This window comes from Myotis brandtii, unplaced genomic scaffold, assembly GCF_000412655.1.
Source record: "Myotis brandtii unplaced genomic scaffold, ASM41265v1 scaffold565, whole genome shotgun sequence".
Taxonomy (NCBI): domain Eukaryota; kingdom Metazoa; phylum Chordata; class Mammalia; order Chiroptera; family Vespertilionidae; genus Myotis; species Myotis brandtii.
Window position 1 is genome coordinate 796447 of NW_005370105.1, and position 26630 is coordinate 823076.

Sequence of the window (26630 nt, forward strand, 5' to 3'; positions counted from 1 at the left end):
GCGAGCATGTGCCTGACTGGGCTCAAACTTGTTTTTGTTACAAGCATTTGATGAAAACAACATATTGCTGGAGCAAAGGCTGGCTGAAAGTCAGCTGGGGTGATGCGTAACAGCATCTCTTACTAGTTTCTCTGCTGAACATGTCACAATGAAAAATTTAAATCAGCTTGTGGTTTTTTCTAATTCTAAGTGACACTGATACTTCAATAATGAGACAACCATTTTATACTAGTATGTGAAAAACTGGTTAACCAAATCTGTAAGCAATTCTTATATTAATTTTGAACTATAATATATCATTATATTTCAAAAATACATTAAAAATTGATGTATGTTCTACCTATACAAAATAGGAATGCAATGATATTTGCTAATGAAACAGAAAATAAAGTACATGTGGAGCATCAAGCATACATGTCGTACTTTATATTAGTTAATTTTATGTTAATAAATTTGTGACATTCATATTTATTATTCTAATTTGAATTAATAAATATGTTAGTTTCTTTTAGAAGTTAACTGTGCTTTTTCTAACTTGTAATTTAGACTAGTTAGTTTCCTCTAAATAACAAATTCTTATTCACTTTTAGTCAATTTTTTATGTGTTTGGCACAATAGTGAAAAATGTATCATGTGAATAGATTTGAATATAGTGATAACATCATCAAACTTAAATTTTATTTAAACCTACATAATACCGTCTATATGGAAGAATAACTAACATTAAAATTATGACAGTTTTGATATTAAATCTATATATGGTTCTTTCTTCATGTATTACACAGATTATAATGCCTTATATCCAGTAGGCAATTGATGGTCTTACATATAAAAGATAAGAAAAGAAAACAAAAATAATCTTTTTAAAAAATTAAAAAATGATAGACTTCCCCAAATGTAGTACCTTAATTTTCCATTCATTTAATATTTATCATGTATTCTAGCTCTCATAGGTGCACAGATATCTACCGATGCCACTATTTTCTACCAAATGAAGCCAGAATAGACTTGATGACATTTCTAGGAGACCCTCTCTCCTCACAGACAGTCATTCACGCTCAGCTGCTCACAGACAATGTGGAAGTCCTGCCACCACTGCTGATCTTTCTGCATAGATTCACCTGGTTGATTACAATAGGGTCGCTCTTTTTCACCCGTCTTTATGGCATCCTCAAAACCCCAGAGTTGGAAAGCTTCATGTAGACAACAAAGCCTTATGTCTCCTCAGGTGATGTTGTGCAGATAAAAATAAGAACAAAAGCAGTGATGCTTTCCAATGAGACCAAGTAGCTCCAGGAAAGAGATGCCGTCAGTGCTTAGGTGGTGAGCGTGTTACTTCCTACATCATTACAGTCACAACTGAGTCTGGTTGGTCCCTATTTGGAAAGAGTGCAAACAGAGGACAGAATTATGGAGGTTAGACAAGGATTACTCCTTCCAGGGAAATCCATGCTCTAAAGATAACTGGCTACTTTGGCACAGGCTTATCTATAGATGGATATATAGGTAGGTAGGTAGGTAGGTAGATAGATAGATAGATAGATAGATAGATAGATAGATATAGATAGACAGACAATAATGTTAGCTATTATCTTTATATATATAAAGCCTGAATACCAGGCTTTAAGACACATTTAAATTCTCCCTATATGCCTTTCTTTATTGCTTTTTGTCTTTACAATTCGTTGTAGATGCACATGATTCTGAAAAGCATACTTAATTATAAAACTCTAAAGCATAATAGAGGTAAAGTAGACTGGCGATTTTTTTGGCTGTTGTTCTAGTTTCAGCTAGTAGCTAGTAATGATAGAACCCCGATATTTCTTCTTTCAACATGACTTATTCGATTATATCCACTCTCCATGGATGGCTACTGCATATATATCTAATTCAGTTCTTAATTATTTTATTTACTTAATCATGTTATCAGTAATACTTACATTAACTTTCCTAGAAATAATTGCAATTTTATCTCGATTGCAGAGGCATAAAGAAACAAAAATGTCTAAAGTGCTATACACGTGCATTTTTCTACTTTACCAAATTCTGTAAAGTTTTGTTATAAGGCATCCAATGCATATTCATTGAAAATGAGGATATTGCTGGCGAAAGAAAAGGATGACTCTGTTTCTATTAATTTAATCAAGTGGGAGTTTTGACAAATGTAAAGAAGGCCGGAGTTCTATGTTTAGACTTCAATGTGACCTTCAGCTGCACCAGCTAGGAGGGGTCACTCCAGGGAGGGTATTTCAGGAAGGGCCAGATGTGCCCGAATTCGTCTGTTTAATCGACATTTTGCACAAAAAATTTAGTATAAAATATTATTTACAATGTGAGCTCACTTTCGTAGTTTATGGTATCTAAATGGCATGCCCTTTTTGGGTAGATACAAAGGCAGTATATTTAACATTTTAAACGAAGTGTTAAATATAAGCAGATATGATTTTGAATCTTTTAATGCTTCACAAGTATTCTAGTATGCTCATTTGGATCATAAGTAACAAATTCGAGATTTCTGAATAAATTTAAAAATTAATCTTTCCATTGGTTCTAGTATTCCCAATAGAATGTAGACTCATTTCATGTCCCTTGTAGTCCTTTCTCTCCCACCCTCCATTTCACAATAAATACCCAAACCCTTTCATACTTGGGAAGCCTAGTCTCTCTATTTTTTCTTTTTATATATGCAGTTTAAAGAAAATAAGAAATCACCCATGGAAACTACTGTAAAATTCTTATGGAGAGACCTTGTGGCGTAAGTTTTACAAACCAGAATCAACACGAATATCTAGCAACTGTGTCCAAATACATAACGGCTGTGTCTGAATTAATATCCAATAATTAAAAGCCTGAATTAATATTCAAAACTTTTAGTTTCTTCACAATCCTAACCACCATCATGCTCCTAGAGCACCTGCTTCGTCACTCCCCGGTTATTATACTCTGTGTGGGACAGTATAATACTTGGTGTGACACAAAATAACCCTGAAGGACCAATCCTTCCCTGGCTCTTAACGTTTCCTCCAAGCAAACGTTAAGAAGACGATTCCTACTTTGTTAATGGTGTGACCCGCCGCTAACCACGTTCCCGCTGTCTCTCCCTCTGCGATGTAGTATGCGCCCGAGGAGGTGGTGGAGTATGACTATGAGTATGGGGACGCAGACTATAAAGAGGCTGACAGTGTGACAGGGACACCCACTGTAGCCGAGGAGACCGTAGCACAAACCGAGGTAAACACCCGTGGCTGGGGCCCCGCTGTTCGTCTCCCTGTGGCCCCCCTTCCGGCCCCCTGAGTCCTGTGAGCCAGTAACTGGTTTTCCTTTGGCAGCCGCTGTCCCGAGGGCACCATGCCGGTCCGCTGTGTCTCGTCTTCCTCTCACCCAGCCCTTTCCTCCCTTCTCACTTTATATTTATGTTTTCCATTCCGCCTCCCCCCGCGCGTTCCAGAAGAAGAAATCCCATTTCCAACAGAAGACGAGGACAGTGGCCACTAGCTCAAAGGAAAAGCCCCAAAAGTTTACGCCCCCTAAATCTGACCGATTTGCATCCAAGAAGAAGAAAAGTTACCGAGCAGCAGCCACAGCCAGACTAGGGGTCCAGGTAGCAAAGCCAGAGCAATCAAGATCTGTCCTAGACCCGCAGGACGATCTGTGATGATGAGGCACTGACTAACCCGCCTAGACAAACCCTCCCTGGCTAATACGATCGCCCCGTCAAATCTTGATTCTAGAAGATGCGCGATCGCCTCCCATTTCGACTAATTGCGTTTCCATTGCGTTTATCACCAGGCAAACATCGTGGAAGATTTTCAAGAATACAACTACGGGACCATGGGAAGTTACCAGACCGAAGCTCCCCGGCGTGTCTCCGGCACCAACGAGGTAATGCGCCTAGACCGGGGCAGGCCCGGCCCCAGGGGCGACAGTGGGCCTTGTTCTCCTGGGATGCCTCACTCCGGAGGGACCCCCAGGGAGCCTCTGCGAGTTTGGGGTTTTTATTGTCTCGCCGCGGTGAGAGGACCAGAGAGACGTGGGTTCGCTGTCCCTAAACAGGGGTCATGTGCAGCCAGTGTCCGTTCAGGCCCGCACGGCTCCCGGCTTCTGCAGAGGCCACGTGGATCTGACTGCGTGCCGCTCGCCTTGCCTGATGCTCCTGGGCCCCCAGCTTCTAGGCATGTTGTGATGAGCGGTGCTCACAACACGGCCTTTCCAGGAGCACCCGCGAGGGAGACTGTATCCGCCAGGGATACAATCAGAGTTCACCGGCGTTTCTATAACAGCGCGCATCCTGAACAAGTGCAGTCTTCGTGGCTCTTACTCGCTGCTCACAGTTCCACACTGCTTAGGAGTGCAGTGGTGATTATGGTTAAAAGAACACATTTTAACCTTTCCCATTCTTCTCTACGGAAAGATTTAAGGACGTGCAGGTCCAAATCAGGCAATCTTTCTGAATTTCATATCGTGTACATTCTGATCGTGCAAAAAGGAGCGTATGATTCCGTTTAACTTTGTCAAATACCTGCCTCCCACCTCGGCATCACCGGCGTTTCTCTAACAGCGCGCATCCTGAACAGATGCAGTCTTCGTGGCTCTTACTCGCTGCTCACAGTTCCACACTGCTTAGGAGTGCAGTGGTGATTATGGTTAAAAGAACACATTTTAACCTTTCCCATTCTTCTCTACGGAAAGATTTAAGGACGTGCAGGTCCAAATCAGGCAATCTTTCTGAATTTCATATCGTGTACATTCTGATCGTGCAAAAAGGAGCGTATGATTCCGTTTAACTTTGTCAAATACCTGCCTTCCCTGGTATAAACAATGCCTGAGTAATTGAGTTATTAGAAAATTTATATAACCCGTGTCTCGGCAGGGAATTAACTCAGTGGTGCATTACATGCAGATGCATAATCTAGAACAGTGACATTTTAGCCTAAGAACAGATAAGTTTCATCTTGTCCAAATTAATCGTTTCCCAAAATGGGTATCTTGATTCAAGATGTTTATTTATCTACCCAAACTCGTCCAGTTTTGTAGTTCTCAGCTCTGAGTACAGTAATATCTGCTGGATGATGTGCATCCCCTGTAGACCGCCCCCACCCTGTTTAAGAATACAACATTTCTGTGGTTATTGGACCTTTCCCTTTAGTTAACAATTGCTACAATTCAGCCACATTTTATTCACATGATTTTGTGTAATCTTATTTATTCAAGATTGCTTTATCATCTAGACTCACTATATCATAGTGAACAAGTTACTTAAAAATGAAACTCAAAAAGTAGCAAAATAAGTTATTTAATTTGAACTTCATCAAAATTGGAAGATGGCCAAAAATTGCATAATAAATATGATATAGATTTATACTCTTATTAGGGAATTACTTGTGAGAAAATGAAAATTACAGTAAGTTTATGTTTCTATATCTCTGAGGGAGTATTATTGATGTAATTTTTACTTTTAAGTGAATATTTATTCTCTACTCTTTGAGATCTGACAATGATATATTTAACTTGATTGTCTTAAATTGTGAGGACTGTATTTTATATTATATTGGCTTTAAAGAACTCTTTGGTGATATGAACCTTCCCTACACGCCAGATACTCCGCCTACATATCGCAATGATAAGTCTCAGTATTGGCGTGAAGAGTTCATTTCGGGGATCGAGAGTCAACGTTACATGGCTTTTCTGGTGGTAATTATATCGCATAAGGATGTTCTGCGAGATTTGAAAACTAAGCAATCTTTCACTAAGAGCATATTTTATTATTCAAATCTTAAACCATAAATACCAAATTGACTAACAAGGTTCTTTTCAATGGAACAAGCAAATACACATGTGGAACCCATGTGAATATTTGCCTTGGAACTATTGGGAAACATGTTAGAAAGCCATGTATCCTTGTACATACCGATGTACAGAACTATTTCTTTCAACGATCCTGGCAGAAATAGTGCTCAGACTCGCTTGAGTAGCATTCGAACCGCTGCCCCCCATCACATCCCATGGAACTGTGATTGCAAATGCTTGCCTCGCTTCACTAACATTAACCTTCATGTTCTCCGATTCCTTGCAACTTAAATGAATAGCCAAGTCCCGTGGAAGATGTGTTTACCGAAGAATATCTAACCGGAGAGGATTATGAGGCCCAGAGGAAAAATCCCGAGGATACACTGTATGAGAACAAAGAAATAGACGGCAGGGACTCTGACCTGCCGGTAGATGGAGATTTAGGCGAATATGATTTTTATGAATATAAAGACTATGAAGATAAGCAAACGAGCCCCACTAATGAAGAGTTTGGTCCCGGGGTCCCTGCAGAAACAGATATCACAGAAACCAGCGTAAGTCTGTGTTACGCTCTGTGTCGTTGTGTATTCTTTTAGGAGTGTTTCCATGTTCGTCTTGATGTCTTTCCAGGTTTAAAATGCTGCTTATCGCCTTAGCTAGTGTGGCTCAGTGGATAGAGCATCGGCCTGTGGACTGAAGGGTCCCGGGTTTGATTCTGGTCAAGGGCATGGACCTCGGTTGCAGCTCGATCCCCAGTAGGGGCTGTGCAGGAGGCAGCCAATCGATGATGTTCCTCTCTCATCAATGTTTCTGTCTCTCTCTCACTCTCCCTTCCTCTCGCTCTAAAAAGAAATAAAAACATTTAAAAATAAATAAAATCCAGCTTCTCATATAAATTTTGAACACTTATCACAGCTAGGACATCTTGATAGACTCTCCCCCCTGGGGATCTGCCCCCGTTGTATCTCTGGCCACACAGCTGGAGTCTTTGTTGAAAGTATAATCATGAATAGAATTGCATCCAGATTTTCTCTCCATTGATGCGATTAAAATGTAGTCATAATGATTTTGGGTGGTAAGTGAAATTTCTGATTTTTACACTATATTTTGGCGATGCTCGGTGATGCACCATACTTATTATTATATTGTTATTATTTTAAACTTTTGACCACCTTCCCCCATTTCCCCCACTCATTTCCTCCATTTTATTAACTTTAATTTGATGACACTTTTTGATTAATGCCTTGCAACAATTTTTAAGGTCTGCGGATGTCTTTATCTTTCTGTCTTTAAGAAGCAATTGTTCATTCTCATTCAGGATTCAGTATTAATGTTCATTATGTTTTCCTATGTTATATTTTCAGTATTTAAACCTTGAATAGGTTGCTATTTAAAAAACACACTTTAATAGGTTATTTAAAATACATTTAGATAATTGCCTTGTTAAAAATACTGGCCCGGCTGGGGTTGCTCAGTGGTTGAGCATCGACCTATGAACCAGGAGGTCACAGTTTGATTCCCAGTCAGGGCACAGGCCTGGGTTGTGGGCTCGATCCCCAGTAGGTGGTGTGCAGGAGGCAGCCGGTCAATGATTCTATGATTCTCTGTCATCATTGATGTTTCTATCTCTCTCTCCTCTTCCTTTCTTTCTGAAATCATCAAAAATATATATATATATATTAAAAAGTACTTAATGGCCTTATTTATTTAAAGACAGGCTGCTTGAATTTTCACTTAACAGATAAATGGCCATGGCGGATACGGGGAAAAAGGACAGAAAGGAGAGCCAGCGGTCGTTGAACCTGTAAGTACTGGTGTGAACACATTGTGAAGGTTGGTAGCTATTTCACTGGGTTCATTGGAAATTCTGTTGTCCAAATGTGTATATAATTTGTCACAGATAACTGAGTCAGTAAGGCCATTCCTGGCAAGTGGAATCTCAATAAACCAAAAAATAGAGAGCTATCGAATTTTGGAATTTGAAAGTGGCTGAAATGTGTCTGGTCTAATTCTCTCGTTTTACAACCAAAGAACCTGAGATTCGAGGGGTTTCAGTGCTTCCCTCAGGTGCGAATGTTTGGAGGTGGAGCTGTCACTAGACTTGAGCTCTTCCGGCTTCCAGGCCAGTGATTTCTCCCCTTATGTCTGAGTGGACATTATGAGACATGTTTTTTGACATAGATACAAATAAGTATGAAAACAATAAGTTTCATAGCCAAATAACATTAGGTAATCAAATGAAGATTTTAAAAACACACACTCAGTTCCTTACCTCCTAATAAAACGGCTCCAGTTCACTCCAAACATGACTTTTAAAGCTATGTTAATTTTCTTACCACTCAAGATATTGGTAAGAAACATATTCTTCCTGGAAAGCAGTGTTACTGTCCTACCTGCTGAACACCTTGGGGAAACTACTGCATTAGAACTAAAGCAGTGGGTCTAACCATTGGCCTCACAGCCATGCATATCATTTCAGAAATTACAATGACATAAACATTAAGAAAAAGATGGTGGGTGAATAAAAATGAACGCGCTACACCTATAAGGACATTATTGGCTATCCACTCTATTTCTCCAAAATCTGAGAAAGGATGCCACATGCTCAACTGAAGGCTTTTAAAAATAAGTGTTTTCTGAATGACTTTGCCCTTGTTATGAACATTTATAACCAACTTTTAAAAATGACAAAACAATTTTCAGCAGTAGAATCATGAACGTTTGGACCTGGTTCTTATCCTGAAATAGTACTAGGTTCTCTTATGCACTTAAGAGCTGATCTCATATTTATCCCAGCTGCTTTTGTCTGGACTTTTCTCCCCTTTTCTGAATTAAAGTGCTTGGGTGTCCCTTCCATTCTTCCATTCACGCAACCAGTATTGCAGTCCCTGCTTTGCGCCTGGAATTATCCTGGGAGCCGGGGACAACCTGGTCACATGCCTTGGTTTTACTCTTCTTGGAAGCACTTAGCATGTTCCCCTTGTCATGTTGCTGATCTGGATATTTATATGTTTTCTAACGAGTCCATAGATTCTCTGAGGACAGGGACCCATGTCTTCTATCATTTTGAGTTCTGCCCTTCCTCATGCAAAAGTGTTTGTGATTGGTTTTATGTGGTCGGAATGGAGAATTCACTTTTTAAAATGCTTCCTTAGAGTCAGGCAGGTAAAAGGTGAGCGGTTACACTTTCCTTGGAAAAGAGCCTGTTTTTCCTTATTCTAGGGAATGCTGATCGAAGGACCACCAGGGCCAGCCGGACCTGCGGTATGGAAATATTTTTGTCTTGATTTTTTTAAATAATCAGATATAAGATTTCTGTTACATTATTGAATTGATATATTTCAGACTAATTTGAGTATTTTATTATAGAGGTGAATATTTGTTCAGAGGACCTGGGCCTTAAATTGCTTTCTGATTTGGCTATCCAAATGATATTCTTTTTTTTAAAAAAACACACACCTCTATTGTAGAAAGTATTACAGATGTCCCCCTTTCTCTAGGGTGGTAGAGCCCATCCTCAATCTCCCCCCGCCCCGCCCCAGGCCTCTACCACCCTATCCTCTGTGTCCATGGGTTATGCATTTATGCATAGTCCTTTGGTTGATCTTTTCCCACCCACCACCCACCCCCGCTTCCCTCTGAGATTCTTTTGAGAGCAGTGGAAATATATTTTGTTTTAAATATTTTTGTTGCTTAAATATCTCCGCATCTAACCTCATTTTCAACCTCTACCTGAAAGTTATGCAAGTAAAAGATTCTGAAATCATCAAAAATATATATATATATATTAAAAAGTACTTAATGGCCTTATTTATTTAAAGACAGGCTGCTTGAATTTTCACTTAACAGATAAATGGCCATGGCGGATACGGGGAAAAAGGACAGAAAGGAGAGCCAGCGGTCGTTGAACCTGTAAGTACTGGTGTGAACACATTGTGAAGGTTGGTAGCTATTTCACTGGGTTCATTGGAAATTCTGTTGTCCAAATGTGTATATAATTTGTCACAGATAACTGAGTCAGTAAGGCCATTCCTGGCAAGTGGAATCTCAATAAACCAAAAAATAGAGAGCTATCGAATTTTGGAATTTGAAAGTGGCTGAAATGTGTCTGGTCTAATTCTCTCGTTTTACAACCAAAGAACCTGAGATTCGAGGGGTTTCAGTGCTTCCCTCAGGTGCGAATGTTTGGAGGTGGAGCTGTCACTAGACTTGAGCTCTTCCGGCTTCCAGGCCAGTGATTTCTCCCCTTATGTCTGAGTGGACATTATGAGACATGTTTTTTGACATAGATACAAATAAGTATGAAAACAATAAGTTTCATAGCCAAATAACATTAGGTAATCAAATGAAGATTTTAAAAACACACACTCAGTTCCTTACCTCCTAATAAAACGGCTCCAGTTCACTCCAAACATGACTTTTAAAGCTATGTTAATTTTCTTACCACTCAAGATATTGGTAAGAAACATATTCTTCCTGGAAAGCAGTGTTACTGTCCTACCTGCTGAACACCTTGGGGAAACTACTGCATTAGAACTAAAGCAGTGGGTCTAACCATTGGCCTCACAGCCATGCATATCATTTCAGAAATTACAATGACATAAACATTAAGAAAAAGATGGTGGGTGAATAAAAATGAACGCGCTACACCTATAAGGACATTATTGGCTATCCACTCTATTTCTCCAAAATCTGAGAAAGGATGCCACATGCTCAACTGAAGGCTTTTAAAAATAAGTGTTTTCTGAATGACTTTGCCCTTGTTATGAACATTTATAACCAACTTTTAAAAATGACAAAACAATTTTCAGCAGTAGAATCATGAACGTTTGGACCTGGTTCTTATCCTGAAATAGTACTAGGTTCTCTTATGCACTTAAGAGCTGATCTCATATTTATCCCAGCTGCTTTTGTCTGGACTTTTCTCCCCTTTTCTGAATTAAAGTGCTTGGGTGTCCCTTCCATTCTTCCATTCACGCAACCAGTATTGCAGTCCCTGCTTTGCGCCTGGAATTATCCTGGGAGCCGGGGACAACCTGGTCACATGCCTTGGTTTTACTCTTCTTGGAAGCACTTAGCATGTTCCCCTTGTCATGTTGCTGATCTGGATATTTATATGTTTTCTAACGAGTCCATAGATTCTCTGAGGACAGGGACCCATGTCTTCTATCATTTTGAGTTCTGCCCTTCCTCATGCAAAAGTGTTTGTGATTGGTTTTATGTGGTCGGAATGGAGAATTCACTTTTTAAAATGCTTCCTTAGAGTCAGGCAGGTAAAAGGTGAGCGGTTACACTTTCCTTGGAAAAGAGCCTGTTTTTCCTTATTCTAGGGAATGCTGATCGAAGGACCACCAGGGCCAGCCGGACCTGCGGTATGGAAATATTTTTGTCTTGATTTTTTTAAATAATCAGATATAAGATTTCTGTTACATTATTGAATTGATATATTTCAGACTAATTTGAGTATTTTATTATAGAGGTGAATATTTGTTCAGAGGACCTGGGCCTTAAATTGCTTTCTGATTTGGCTATCCAAATGATATTCTTTTTTTTAAAAAAACACACACCTCTATTGTAGAAAGTATTACAGATGTCCCCCTTTCTCTAGGGTGGTAGAGCCCATCCTCAATCTCCCCCCGCCCCGCCCCAGGCCTCTACCACCCTATCCTCTGTGTCCATGGGTTATGCATTTATGCATAGTTCTTTGGTTGATCTTTTCCCACCCACCACCCACCCCCGCTTCCCTCTGAGATTCTTTTGAGAGCAGTGGAAATATATTTTGTTTTAAATATTTTTGTTGCTTAAATATCTCCGCATCTAACCTCATTTTCAACCTCTACCTGAAAGTTATGCAAGTAAAAGAAAAGCTGTGGCTATTTTTATGGAAAAGATGTAGACATATCTCCGTGAATGGGGCCCAGGATTCTAAGAGGTTGTAGCTGCCTTGTCTGTGTTTCTGAATGGAGTGACTCTCAGCTCCTTTTGTCCTTTCCCTGTGAGGCTGACATCACTCCCTGGGTCTTCATTCGCAGGTAGTTGTACTGATCTGACTTTGTTATGATAACCTCTGTCTTTTGTGGGATTAATTCAAATCTCATCATCTGAAATAAGCATGTGAGACTGGTGCCTTTAAATACTTTTACCCATAAAAGAAAATATAAGACTGCCTCCAGGGTAAATGATGCTACATTTCCACATGGCTCTCACGTTTTTGAGGTCTAATCCTGGGAGTCTACCATTTCTTCCATAAGACCCGGGACCAACATCTACCTCAGGGACTTGACCTTGAGGAGTTCTTCCCTGTGTTTCCCTGGACCATCTGCCTCCACTGGGAGAGCAGCTTCATAGAGGGAGAGTCCAGATAGCCACAAAGTGGTCCCTATATGTTGTCTGTTCATAGGAAGATAAATAGGGCAATTGTTTGAGAGACAGTTGTATATTCATGAAAGATAAATGAGCTCTTCTTTGATGTTTGTCGGATGAATTTGCCTGCATCCTAATGAGAGCAGGAATCTGACTCAGATGCTGGTTTATTTCTCTGTAGGGTCTTATGGGCCCTCCAGGTCTACAAGGCCCGTCTGGACCCCCCGGCGACCCTGGCGATAGGGTAAGTGAAGGGGATCCTCAGAACTAAAGGATATAATGTAGATTAAAAATTAAAATACATTCCACAAGCTTAACATGTTGTTCATCTCACTGCGGTGGGGGTGGTGTTTATACATTTAATGTTGTGCAACATTTATGTTAACTTTTCTAGCTATAATTTTAAAAGTGAGGGTAGAGAATGTGCATGTTATCTATGTGATAATTAGTGAGAAAACTTATGATCAATTTCCATGTTGACATGAACCCGTTACTTTAGATTCAGTTCTTCAATTTGAATTCAGACAAAATGTCCAGGAACTGCAGTGGGTGTTTAGTTGACGACTGGTAGAGTCTGAGCTAATAATGAGCATCACATCAGGGTCACATGGTGAAACCGAACTTTTATGTTAGTCTCCCCAAACTCTTCATGTGAAATCTCATCCCTCTGTTTTTGGGGGTTTTTTGACTGTCCTTGTGTAGCCCATAACTTTGCACAATATAAAAATAATGTTAACTAGTATAATGAATACAGTTCTTCCTAGGTAGGCTTACTAAAAGGAGATTAACCAAGGAGGAAAAGACAAATGACAATGAGATCATGTAGACTTATGGAAAGTTATTCACTTTCTAATAAATTTGATTATTTCATTCATTTATTAATTTTGAGGATTTTATTTACTTTCTAGGGTCCCCCAGGACGTCCTGGCTTACCAGGAGCTGATGGCCTACCAGGTCCTCCTGGTACCATGCTGATGTTACCGGTATGTTCTTTCTTGTAGCTATAAAGAGGACTTAACATTTGTCATCTTGTTTCTGAAAAATATTGTTGGACCATGTTACAGAGCGGTCCACTAAAAATCATCCTATAAGGTAGAAAATCAAGCAGCCTTTGGAAATTATGAGAAATTTTACTGAAAATAACATCTAGTAAATATTAATCTCTACTTTAGAATTAAGGTTTCAGAATTTGATTACACTTTTGACAACAAAGCATAGAGTTTTTTCTTAATATTCCCAATCGTGCTTTATCCTGGTTGTATGATTAATCTGTATTTCATGTGTTAACATAATATTAATATACTGTTTTTCACCATATAAACAATAGTTGATACTTTTAAAAACATATCTCTCTAGTGTCATTCATTGCTCAAAAGTTATTTGCTTTACCATGAGGTTCCTTTTAATGCTGCCCTACTTCTCTGGGGAAAATTATTTATTTATGTAAAGGCAATAAAATTGCAAGTAATAATTACGTAGTGAGAAACTGACTCATGCTGCATTGTAAGCTAAAATTTAAAAGAAGCTTTAGAATTTTATGGAGGGATATAAGTAGGATCGGTTTTTAGTAAAGAAAAGGTAAACAAAATAAATATATCTCAAGGAGTCCACTGTGTTCACAGTGATTCCAAAGTTTTACTCGATGAAATAGCAATGACCCTGTGACCACCTCTGACTTGGTGCATTTGGAATTTTTACAAATGGATGGATAATATGGGTCCATATGTGCACATGAAAAACACATGATAGAGTTTTCAGAAAGGATGGAACTGAGCAGTGGGAAGAAGCCTCTAGTCCAGTGGTTCTCAACCTTCTGGCCCTTTAAATACAGTTCCTCATGTTGGGGTGACCCCAACCATAAAATTATTTTCGTTGCTACTTTATAACTGTAATGTTGCTACTGTTATGAATTGTAATGCAAATATCTGATATGCAGGATGGTCTTAGGCAACCCCTGTGAAAGGGTCGTTCGACCGCCAAAGGGGTCGCGACCCACAGGTTGAGAACCGCTGCTCTAGCCTCTTCGATGAGTGGTAGAACATGGTCTAGAGACCTTGCCTAACGGCAGAAGGAGACTTCCTAAGAAAATAAAGAAATCTCGGCATCATGATTCATGATGGCGTGACCTTGGACTTGTGTGAAATCCCACTCTGTTAAGTGAGCGGCTTTGGTCTAGTAAGTAAGGCACCTCCTTGGCAAAGGCTGATGCTGAGTTTCTTTATGTGGCCTTTGCTCAGTTTCGCTACGGCGGCGGCGATGGCTCCAAAGGACCAGTGGTCTCTGCTCAGGAAGCGCAGGCCCAGGCGATCCTGCAGCAGGCTCGGGTAAGAAGCATCAACACGTATGCCCTCACCCGACTCTATGCCAGATTCTGCGCACGCGTGAGTGTGTGAGTGTGTGTGTGCGTGTGCGTGTGTGTGCGCGCGCATCTGGAGGGTGCCACTATGTTGAACAAAATACTGTTGAGTAGAATATTAAATATAGATGGGAAATGCTAAGATTGTATCTTTTGTCCAGCAGGATTTTTTTTGAATATTCAATGACTGGCCCTTGCACTATTGCCATAGATAACTCTGGTGATAACACCCACACCATAACACACACGTTTTTTAATTTGTTTTGAAGACACTGGTGGGTTTATACCTAGCACACTCTGTCTTTCACATCCACTTCTTCCTACAATGGCAATAATTCGATTTATTGCAATTAAATTATACATAAGTAAATCAAAGAAGGGATTGGGAAAGAGTTGAAAATCATATAATACTTTTATTCATAGTGTAGTTTTTTTAAAGACGAAAGGAAATAAAGGGCTATATTGGTGTGGTAGTGGGTACCCACCTGCTCAGCGATGTAAATCACTATGGGATATCATTGTTTATCATCATAAATCTGAGCGTATAAAATATCTGAAAACATAAGTTTAAATTCATTACCAATATTTGTTTACATATTTACCAGTCTGTTCACCTAGAAATATGCCATTCTGTGGTGACATCATGTATAAAGATAATGAAAAATTTAAATATTTGTTTACTAGACCTTACCATAAACAAATACAAAAATATTGAAAATAATTTGTCAATGATCCCTACAATTTATCTTGCAAATTGTATTACTTTGAACAAATTTAAGGTAATTATTTGAGCTTAAATATTTTATGAGGCCACTGAATTCCTCATTTTATTAGTCCTTGCAACCTTCTTGGAAATAGGTAGCAAGCGTTATAATTCCAATTTTTCAGATATTTAATCTCAAGGATTAAGAAGTGTATTGTCAAAAATCTCATGGTGAGTCAGTAGTGAAACTTTGGAGATCCTACCGTTTTCATCTTGTGCACTTTTCTAATACAATTTTACATATTGTTTCTATTACTGTATTGTTTTTCATATCTGTTTGGATAATCTAAGTATTCACCTTTGGAATCACTAATATTCAAAACTTGCACACCATACTAATTTAACATCTATCAGATATTTATTCTTTGTACTCTACTTGTTCCAGCTTTTCAATTATGCTAATTTCACATTTCTGATTTTCAGTGTCAGTAATGCATGCCTATGATTTCACAGAATAAATGTATTTTTCTATATAACATTAAATTTGAGATTTGTCAAAAGAAGTGTATCGCCATACTCTTTTGATCAATTTTGCATTTTGTCACCTGGCTTTCATAGTCATAGTCCTTCCTAAAATAATGGCTAGAAAATGTTTACTTAGAGCACCTAAAAGTATTTTCAACGAGTACTGAACATATACATTTAAGAGAAGTCTATACATTATTCTAAAGTACACTTCTCAGAGTAGAAAACTATATCAGATATTAGATTTCTTATTCTAAGATCTATTTTAACCTTTTTTATTGAATAAATCTTAGTAGTATGTGATACAAGATTGTATACGCTCCAAAGGTTTAAAAAATGTCTGATACTTATTTAGGTCATCTAGAAACTAGCGATTCTTCAGTAACCAGGCCTCTTGCTAGCATGGAGCTGTCATGCCTGTGTTGGTCATCTGTCACGTGAGGTTGCTTGTGCCAATGAATATTGTGGTTGAACACGCGAGTCCAGTAGGACATTCCTAACGTTGATATATTTTATTTTGTAGATTGCGCTGAGGGGTCCCCCTGGCCCAATGGGTCTAACCGGAAGACCAGGTCCTGTGGTAGGTTCCCCAATAAGATGATGTGTGTTTAAATCCCTAAAATAGCAGTTCCACGGGCAGCTTGGTCCACGCAGTGTTCATACCTCTGGCTGGTGAAACTAGGGTGTATATATACCAACTCATGCTTAATTTTCTTTCCATTTAAAAAATCTATTAGAATGGAGTCCTCAGTAAATTTTGATGAAAATGAATTTTTTTTTGTTTCAGTGAAAAGTTTTCAAATCAAGTAAATACCATGAAAAATATAGTCACATAGTCTAATGCTAATTTTTCTACATGTAAATATAATGTATTTGCATAATATTCAGAGTTACTAAAATTCAATTTTACATTAAATTCTTGAGACTTGATTTTATGCTAAACAGAATTTTCCGTAATAAAAGAAAAAGTATTTGAGGCCAGTGAAAATTATTCCGTCATATTAGGAGCAAACAGGAGACCTGGCTTACACAGTATTCCACACAGTGATCCAGACGCTGGAGAAATTATTTGTCTTTTAGAGACTCTTGGAAAATAAGTGTTTGACTTTCCTTACTAGCTTGCTAATATATTACAAATATTTTTAAAAGTATCTTCAAATCTTATGAAACTTACTAAGTAGTAAGCATTGTAGCAATCCACAAAATGCAGATTTTTTTTTCAAACCATATTGTTTTCTTTAGAAAAAAAGAACACTGTAGGATCGCAAACCAAGTTCTCATTGATTTTAGAATTAATGGAATAAATAATTTCTACTTTAAATATTTGTTTTTCAATATAAAAAGTCATGTATACTCTGCTTTTATATGATTTTATATGCTTTCGATATGCTTTATTGAATAGGTATTTATAGAAATTATAGACCTGAAAATGAAAATCTTATCTTGAATTTACTTAGTGGACACATAGCAAAACTATTTTATTCAAGTTTAATCAAGTACACAATCTTCTGTTTAATCTCTTTTACTCTTATTAGGATGAGAGTAAAGGAGATTTACTATTGTATTTTATTGAAGCATCTGTTATGTAGTTTTACATGTACTTACAGTTCTCTTAATTCAATCTTGAAATTCCATAACATTGTATATATTTTGAAGGGCTTTACGCTCAATCATATGAGCTCATGTGGAATATACGTTCTGACAATATGTCCCACAGAATTTAAATTATACATAGTTCTATGTGCATTATTAAGTGTTATCATGTATTTTTACTGTTCTGCCTCTCACAGTATGCTAATTTCACATGGAAGATTCCATGCTACTTAACAAGGGAAGAAATAGTGTTAATATTTAATGGCTACTTAGTGATAACTCCAGTTTACCTGATGAAGGCACATCAGAAGCAAGTTAGTGCTTTACAGATTTGGGCACAGAAGGGTTACCTGTATATTTCATTAACAATAAATGCTCTTGAACCCTGAACTTGAGACTCTGATGATACAGGTTCAGGGTCGGAAGTGGCAAACTATAATTTTAAAGAGTTTGGTTCCTATAGTCAAGAATGTTTGGGAAACACTGACATGTATTACTTTAAAAATATTAGTCTAGGACCTCTAACACTGTCTTTTCCAAAAGAATTTTCCTACTTATCATCCAGACAAACACAAGCCTAGTGGATTTATAGCGGGAAAGGGCGGTGGGGAGCAGAACCAGTAAAAGTAGAGAAAATTGGCACCTCCCGTTTCACCAAACAGTCATTAAGGGTCACATCACGTGGGCAGAAAGATATAACATTGATGATCGTGTGCACATTCTCAGTGTTACATCCAAGATGAATGAATTTTACTACTTAAGTCTTTGTTATGGGAAGTATCAGGTTCCTTAAATATTAAAGGTAAGTAATGAGAGAAAAAAAGTCACATTGCTTCTTTTTACCATTTTCTCTATTATCCTTCGCTCTAAAACATCCAATTATTACAGACTTTCAAATATCTGTTAACGCTAGAGTCCAAAAAATTTTATACATTAAGAATTTAAAAAGAAATAGAGACTACATCAACATTTTAAGACAAATATGTACATTCTTCCAATGAAAACTTTCTTTATTCAGTTGTTTTTTTTCCCAACAGACAAATGGGGGCTTAGCTTATAAAATATACAGGAAACGTAGAAAATGTCTTTTTCCCCCTGTCCTGTTACTCTCAATTATTGCATGACAATTTTTAGAATAAGTGTTTGGGCAAAGTAATTATAATCTGTTGAGTAGGTAGTGCTTAAATACAGAGGACATAATGCAGCAAATTAATTAAAATAAATCGAGTGCCCTAGCATTCAATTCAGTGATTAATAATCAGATTTAATGTAGAGCCCAGTTTTTCTCTGGAAGACATTTGGTTGTAGGAATTCTTAATTAGAAATTTGAAAGTCATCATTCTTGTCACTTTCAAGGTTAGAATATTCCTGTTTCTGACTTGCTGTCTTTCTCAGGAGTCCTATGAGTAGTTATTTCACGTTGGAGCCACCAGGAGGCGCTAGAGAGCTGACACTTTCAGACAGCATTTTAATTTTTCCTACTTTGATTCAATGCACTATTAATGGAATATGAATTTGATTTAAATGAACCCTTCACTTCTTAGACACACAAAGTATATTTGTATGGCATGAAGAAACTATTACCACCAGGCTCAGTTGTAATGTTCTAAACCTTTCTAGGGGGATGACCAGCTAGTCTTTATTGTTTATTTTATTTGTTATTGATGTGACCTTGACACACCAGGATTGAAGCAAAACCACAGAGCATGCTACAGCTTCACCCAAAAGTGGTGGTTTTACTTTGCCCCCCTTTTTTTTAAAAGATATTTTTATCGCCGAAACCGGTTTGGCTCAGTGGATGGAGCGTCGGCCTGCGGACTGGGGGGTCCCGGGTTCGACTCCGGTCAAGGGCATGTACCTGGGTTGCGGGCACATCCCCAGTGGGAGATGTGCAGGAGGCAGCTGATCGATGTTTCTCTCTCATCGATGTTTCTGGCTCTCTGTCTCTCTCCCTTCCTCTCTGTGAAAAATCAATAAAAATATATATAAAAAAAAAAGATATTTTTATCAATTTCAGAGAAGAAGGAAGAGATAGAAACATCAATGATGAGAGAGAATCATTGATTGGCTGCTTCCTGCACACCCCACACTGGGGATTGATCGAGACCACAACCGGGGCAGGTGCCCTGACCGAGAATCGAACCATGACCTCCTGGTTCATAGGTCGATGCTCAGCCACTGAGCCACGCCGGCCGGGCTACTTTACCGTTTCTTGATGGCCCGGTGGGTCATTAGCAAGAGGCCCAATGAGTGCTTTTAAAAGGAGTACCTAGTATTTATGTCGAAAACTCACAGGACCTTTATAAAATGCTTTTCTATTTTTGCAGTTAACGTGCCAGGCTTTTGTTGCACTTTGTGCATTCTGTACATGTTGGTAAGAGGTGTTTGTCACAAGGACTTGTTCTCGGAGGAAAAACACAGGCCAATCTGAGAATAGGCATTGGCATTATTTCGGGAAAATTGCGGTGATAGCTGTAGCCTCTGTTCTTGACGTGCTGTTGCTGTAGAATGCAGTGTCTGGTAAACGTCTGAGGGTAAAAGCAAGAGCCGCCTGCCTCGTCCTTGCTGCCTCAGCGCACTCAGCACACACCCGATGCAGTGAGGGTGGTGCCCGTAGGGCGCATGTAAGTGCGATGATAAGTGACGCCTGTGTGTCATCGTCATTGCTCCGATGGTGCACACATTGAGGACAATTTCCCTGTGATTTCACGAAATTGGCTTCTGTGTAGTTATGCCTAAAATAGGCTTTTCAGTGGAGCTCACCCTGGAATACAGTCTGAGAGGAGATGCATTTCAGAGGACTTGGAAATGTTATCCTATTAATACAATCACACTAATTGGATGAAGTACATTTTGAGTAATGTTTGGTCATCTCAGGTGACAATGGTGGGAGAAGAGTGGGTAGGGAATTGCCCCGTTAAATGACTGCATCCTCACTTTTCTCTCCAGGGGGGGCCTGGTTCATCGGGGGCCAAAGGGGAGAGTGGTGACCCAGGTCCTCAGGTAAAAACAATTTATGTCACTTCTTTCATTTTTGCCTTTTGTTGTTGTCAAGTAGGATAATGGGAGTGTCTGCCACTTGTTTTATGAGGAAAGAAATTACTGACACTACCTTGAAGCTCACATCATCTCATTTCACTGAGAAATCCTTAGTGGCCAGTTGACTGCCAATGACTTGATTAATTTGAGCAAATAAGAGATGCACATTCAAATGATCATATTCATTGAAAACTAACAAGATTTGTCCTGCTGTTAATTGCCCCTTGCCTGCCAGCTGGGTACAGACAGGGTAGGGTCCTCTCTCTGCAATGATTTTTTAAAAGCTGCATTCTCTTAACCTCTAAGTATTAGACACCCTTAACTTTATACTTTTTATCATCAGTATTTTACAGTGATCATAAAATTATTTGTCATTTCAAATGTGCTACATTTTCTACCAGAAGATATGCATACTGTTTAAATTAACTTTATTTATTTATAGTTAGTTAAATATAAAAGCCTATGTAATATTTATACTGGAACTGCATTTGATCTATGATTAGTTGTGTAATTTTATTTTAAAAAACGTGTATCGATCTCCACGGGAGACTTCATATGTAGATACAACATTGCATTGTACTGATTCAGGAGAGAAACACATTGAGCATCTTCAGCCTTCACTCTGCTTGGCATGGCTTGGTGCCAGCCAGTCATTTGCATTAGGGATTGCCAGGCGTCCGCCGGCATCTACGGATGATTGAAAAAACCTGTGCTAGGCACGGCGCTGAGTTGGAAGAAGATAAAGGAGAAAAAGACAGATTTAGTCCAAAACTGCAACAGTTAACTCAATGGGAGAGTCACTGTGAAAAATAGGCAATTATAACCCAGTGTGATAAATGAAATAAAAGACTGCCTGAGAGAGGAGCTGCCAGAAATGAAGGGAAAGGTGTTAGAAACAAAAGAGGAATGAGATGGATGGGTTAGGGGTGTTTTAAGTCCAGGGAAATACAAAACCCTCAGGTTTTGAGGAAAAAAAATGAATAATTAAGGATTTTTTAAAAGTTTAAAATATTACTGTTGTTTCTTTTGTTCAAATGAAGGTGCATGCTTCTATAAACTTAATAAAATAATATGACTCTTTTCTGCAAGAAGTCATTTAGAAAAATTGATTCACTTGTCTTTTAGTTTATCTGGACTTTTGCATAAGAACTGATTTTCTTGTGTTAAACCGATTAAGACATAAAATAAAGAGAAACAGATATCAATTCAGAAAATGATTAAGGTAAAGTTAATTGGGTATAAACTCCTAAAACCATGTCTGTCAATGTGATTGAGTTTATTGGTCAGGAATTTTAGAAAATGAATTAATTGCGATGTTTTGGTACAGGGTCCTCGTGGTGTCCAAGGGCCGCCTGGTCCGACGGGGAAACCTGGCAAAAGGGTAAGGTTGGCCTCCGTGTGTATTTTGAGGGACTCTGAAGTCATCGGCTCTTTTGTCGTACTTTCCTCTGTGCTCGTCGGAAAATACTAGCTTTTGGTTAATCATGTTCTTGGCATTATCAGGGTCGCCCAGGAGCTGATGGAGGAAGAGGAATGCCAGGAGAACCTGGGTCAAAGGTCAGGAGCTCAGCTGTTTATATATTCAGATCCTGTATGTCAGTGCAGCCCTCAAAATTTTGTGTTTTAAAATATCTTTCTTGATATAAAAGATTATGTCACAGTGAAATTATCCCACAGAATGAAACTGAAAATGTGATGATGATGATGATGGTAGTGATGATGATGATGGTGGTGGTGGTGGTGGTGGTGATCGTGATGGTGATGATAGTGATGATGAAGATTGTAGTGCTGATGATGTTAGATGATGATGGTGATGATGATGATGATGATGATGAAGATGATGAAGGTGATGATGATAATAATGTTGTTGATGATGATGATTTTATAGGGGGATCGAGGATTTGATGGACTTCCAGGTCTGCCAGGTGACAAAGGTCACAGGGTAAGATATACCATTCTGTTATTTTTTATATAGAGATAATACAAGAATATTAGGAAATACTTTAGAAATGATAAACTCTAGGAAATTAGAAGAAAATTTAATATTTATAAATCCAGTTAGTAAGTCACGACACCTACTTGATACTTAAAGAAAGATAGGTAGAATTACACATGCAGTATTAATATAAGTTCTTTGTTTTTAGATTTTAAAATACTCATTTTATATAAACATAAGTTGAGACGGAATTTTTATTTACATGTATGTAGAAAATATAATTATAGAAGAACAATAATTTAGGGATTTAATTTTACCTTCCATTTTTCTTATAATTGCCTTAATTTTTCCTTTAGCCTTACATTTTCCACTTGTAGAAATATACTCAAAAGAAGACATTTGTAGGCAATCTGTTATTAGTATAACAATATACTGGACACTCTTTTATTATACTAAATGAGAGGCTTCTGGCAGACAGAGACACCACAGCTGTTTCTTTGCTATAATATAACCTTGCAATCCAACGCAGGAGCTTATCATTGGGTAGGGCTAAATAAACACCATTGTGAACAGCAATCCAGGAGGTATTTTTAGTGGGATATTGCAATCAGTCTCTCTCTCAAAAAAAAAAAAGATCAGTTTTGGATCTTTACATTTTTCTTTTCTAGAAGTTAAGAATGAAGTTAGCATAACCTTTAAGTAAATTGGAGAATATATTTTAAAAAGAAAGAAGGAAATAAAGAAAGAAAAGAAAAGGAAGAAAGGAAGGTTGTCTAGCAAGATAATGTATGCATACCACATGTCAAGAGAAATACATAGTTTTGCTTTAAAAAAAAAATCCCAAATTCCTTTAGTATTCTAGAGTTGTGCTGATTTAATATGAATTATTTTAGAAGCAGAAAAATTTGGAATGAAATTAAAATCACCAAAGTGTATCCATGTTTGAAATAATTTTCAGCAAAATAATATTTTAACGGTTTACCTTATAATAATTCCACGTCTGGAAATTATTTTGAGTGTTTCATTTAAACCGTTTCATTTTAAAAACCAAGGGACTATTTCCCTAGCATACTAAAGCGACACCAGTTCATGTGAAGGGATGGTTGGCCTGTGAGGTGCTCTGAGTGGGGCCCTGAAGCGAAGGCCTCCTGCCGAAGGCTCTGTTCCGTTTGGTAGGAGAGCTGCAGAACAGACCTCTAAGCCGGCTGCTTTATTTCATATTCGAATTGCATTTGTGTTGATTTACTAGGGTGAACGCGGTCCCCAAGGCCCTCCCGGCCCTCCTGGCGAAGACGGAATGAGGGTACATGCAACTTTATTTTTTATGGAAATGTTTACAATTAGACATAAGAGAACAGATCACGTAGAAACGACACATTGTCTAATGGTGCTTCCCTCCCACTCATTCTGCAATGACAGGGGGAAGACGGAGAAATCGGACCGCGGGGTCTCCCAGGGGAAGCTGTAAGCAACTTGCGTTCTTTGTAAATTACACTCCATTTTGGAGGGATTGTGAGTGGGGCTGCCCCCCATAAGGTCAATGACTAAGGCTGGTGACTATTAATTACCTAATTAACCAGGTGATTATTATGTAAAATAATTAAAGGGTACATTGTGCTTTTCTGTTATCAGTTCTCAGACACTGGAGAGACAAGACATGTAAAATATAACATCTTGTCAGACAAAAACCCTTATCTGGTTTTGGTTGCTGTTTCATTTTTTTTTTTAAATATCAGTAATAGCTCTGGAGTCTATTTGGGCATTTAGGATAAATGAAGCTTATTACCGGACAATCACTACAACATTGATGATGGTGATGATGATGATGATGATGATGAAGATGATGAAGGTGATGATGATAATAATGTTGTTGATGATGATGATTTTATAGGGGGATCGAGGATTTGATGGACTTCCAGGTCTGCCAGGTGACAAAGGTCACAGGGTAAGATATACCATTCTGTTATTTTTTATATAGAGATAATACAAGAATATTAGGAAATACTTTAGAAATGATAAACTCTAGGAAATTAGAAGAAAATTTAATATTTATAAATCCAGTTAGTAAGTCACGACACCTACTTGATACTTAAAGAAAGATAGGTAGAATTACACATGCAGTATTAATATAAGTTCTTTGTTTTTAGATTTTAAAATACTCATTTTATATAAACATAAGTTGAGACGGAATTTTTATTTACATGTATGTAGAAAATATAATTATAGAAGAACAATAATTTAGGGATTTAATTTTACCTTCCATTTTTCTTATAATTGCCTTAATTTTTCCTTTAGCCTTACATTTTCCACTTGTAGAAATATACTCAAAAGAAGACATTTGTAGGCAATCTGTTATTAGTATAACAATATACTGGACACTCTTTTATTATACTAAATGAGAGGCTTCTGGCAGACAGAGACACCACAGCTGTTTCTTTGCTATAATATAACCTTGCAATCCAACGCAGGAGCTTATCATTGGGTAGGGCTAAATAAACACCATTGTGAACAGCAATCCAGGAGGTATTTTTAGTGGGATATTGCAATCAGTCTCTCTCTCAAAAAAAAAAAGATCAGTTTTGGATCTTTACATTTTTCTTTTCTAGAAGTTAAGAATGAAGTTAGCATAACCTTTAAGTAAATTGGAGAATATATTTTAAAAAGAAAGAAGGAAATAAAGAAAGAAAAGAAAAGGAAGAAAGGAAGGTTGTCTAGCAAGATAATGTATGCATACCACATGTCAAGAGAAATACATAGTTTTGCTTTAAAAAAAAAATCCCAAATTCCTTTAGTATTCTAGAGTTGTGCTGATTTAATATGAATTATTTTAGAAGCAGAAAAATTTGGAATGAAATTAAAATCACCAAAGTGTATCCATGTTTGAAATAATTTTCAGCAAAATAATATTTTAACGGTTTACCTTATAATAATTCCACGTCTGGAAATTATTTTGAGTGTTTCATTTAAACCGTTTCATTTTAAAAACCAAGGGACTATTTCCCTAGCATACTAAAGCGACACCAGTTCATGTGAAGGGATGGTTGGCCTGTGAGGTGCTCTGAGTGGGGCCCTGAAGCGAAGGCCTCCTGCCGAAGGCTCTGTTCCGTTTGGTAGGAGAGCTGCAGAACAGACCTCTAAGCCGGCTGCTTTATTTCATATTCGAATTGCATTTGTGTTGATTTACTAGGGTGAACGCGGTCCCCAAGGCCCTCCCGGCCCTCCTGGCGAAGACGGAATGAGGGTACATGCAACTTTATTTTTTATGGAAATGTTTACAATTAGACATAAGAGAACAGATCACGTAGAAACGACACATTGTCTAATGGTGCTTCCCTCCCACTCATTCTGCAATGACAGGGGGAAGACGGAGAAATCGGACCGCGGGGTCTCCCAGGGGAAGCTGTAAGCAACTTGCGTTCTTTGTAAATTACACTCCATTTTGGAGGGATTGTGAGTGGGGCTGCCCCCCATAAGGTCAATGACTAAGGCTGGTGACTATTAATTACCTAATTAACCAGGTGATTATTATGTAAAATAATTAAAGGGTACATTGTGCTTTTCTGTTATCAGTTCTCAGACACTGGAGAGACAAGACATGTAAAATATAACATCTTGTCAGACAAAAACCCTTATCTGGTTTTGGTTGCTGTTTCATTTTTTTTTTTAAATATCAGTAATAGCTCTGGAGTCTATTTGGGCATTTAGGATAAATGAAGCTTATTACCGGACAATCACTACAACATGAAGTGCTCAGTATGCCAGATAGAAGAATAAAGTTTGCTAGAGTCTGGTTTCTCCCACTGAATTTTACGAGTGAAAAAACTGAATTGGGAAGCTTTACCCAACGCTAGTTCATCAAAGAACCAGACTGGAGGCCGGCCTCCGCCCATGAAGGGGCATGTCTGTGTAAACCTAAAACGATAATATGACTCTTTCTGTGCAAGGAGCCATTTAGGGGAAAAAATGATTCTCGTTTCCTGCTTTATCTGGACTTTTACATAGAAATGATTTGCCACTTATAGAGCCTGTTGGCTCAAAGGCATGAGGGCTGAGAGAATATGAGAAACAGGGAGCTATTGTGTTGACTTTTCAAAGGGAGGAAACCCCAACAGATGGAGGAGGGGGAGGGAAGAGGAGGAAAGTTGATTAAGATTAAACAAAAATAATTTTTAAAACTTCTCAGGGAAATGGCTTCTATCATCTGTGTACATAGTTACCGGGAGCTTCTTCCCTCCGGGGATATTCTCTCAAGATGGACTTAACCCCAATGTAAAACAGATGAGAACCGGGACCGTCTCCGTGTGGAGCAGAAACCTGAGGTTTAATCC

General features: G+C 38.2%; 1 protein-coding gene across 1 annotated transcript in view; it reads left to right on the forward strand.

The window, feature by feature from the left end:
* The window catches only part of COL11A1 (collagen, type XI, alpha 1), a gene marked incomplete at its 5' end in the record, with an annotated part of 146727 nt that overhangs the window by 38395 nt on the left and 81702 nt on the right, over positions 1-26630 (forward strand). Inside the window, 15 exons of the mRNA XM_014549666.1 lie at positions 3115-3231; positions 3790-3882; positions 6087-6341; positions 7529-7591; positions 9010-9051; positions 12332-12394; positions 13059-13133; positions 14388-14474; positions 16258-16314; positions 20277-20330; positions 21694-21747; positions 21870-21923; positions 22255-22308; positions 23552-23605; positions 23722-23766. Of these exons, the coding sequence (XP_014405152.1) occupies positions 3115-3231; positions 3790-3882; positions 6087-6341; positions 7529-7591; positions 9010-9051; positions 12332-12394; positions 13059-13133; positions 14388-14474; positions 16258-16314; positions 20277-20330; positions 21694-21747; positions 21870-21923; positions 22255-22308; positions 23552-23605; positions 23722-23766 (1167 nt within the window). The remainder of the gene's footprint in view (positions 1-3114; positions 3232-3789; positions 3883-6086; positions 6342-7528; positions 7592-9009; positions 9052-12331; positions 12395-13058; positions 13134-14387; positions 14475-16257; positions 16315-20276; positions 20331-21693; positions 21748-21869; positions 21924-22254; positions 22309-23551; positions 23606-23721; positions 23767-26630) is intronic.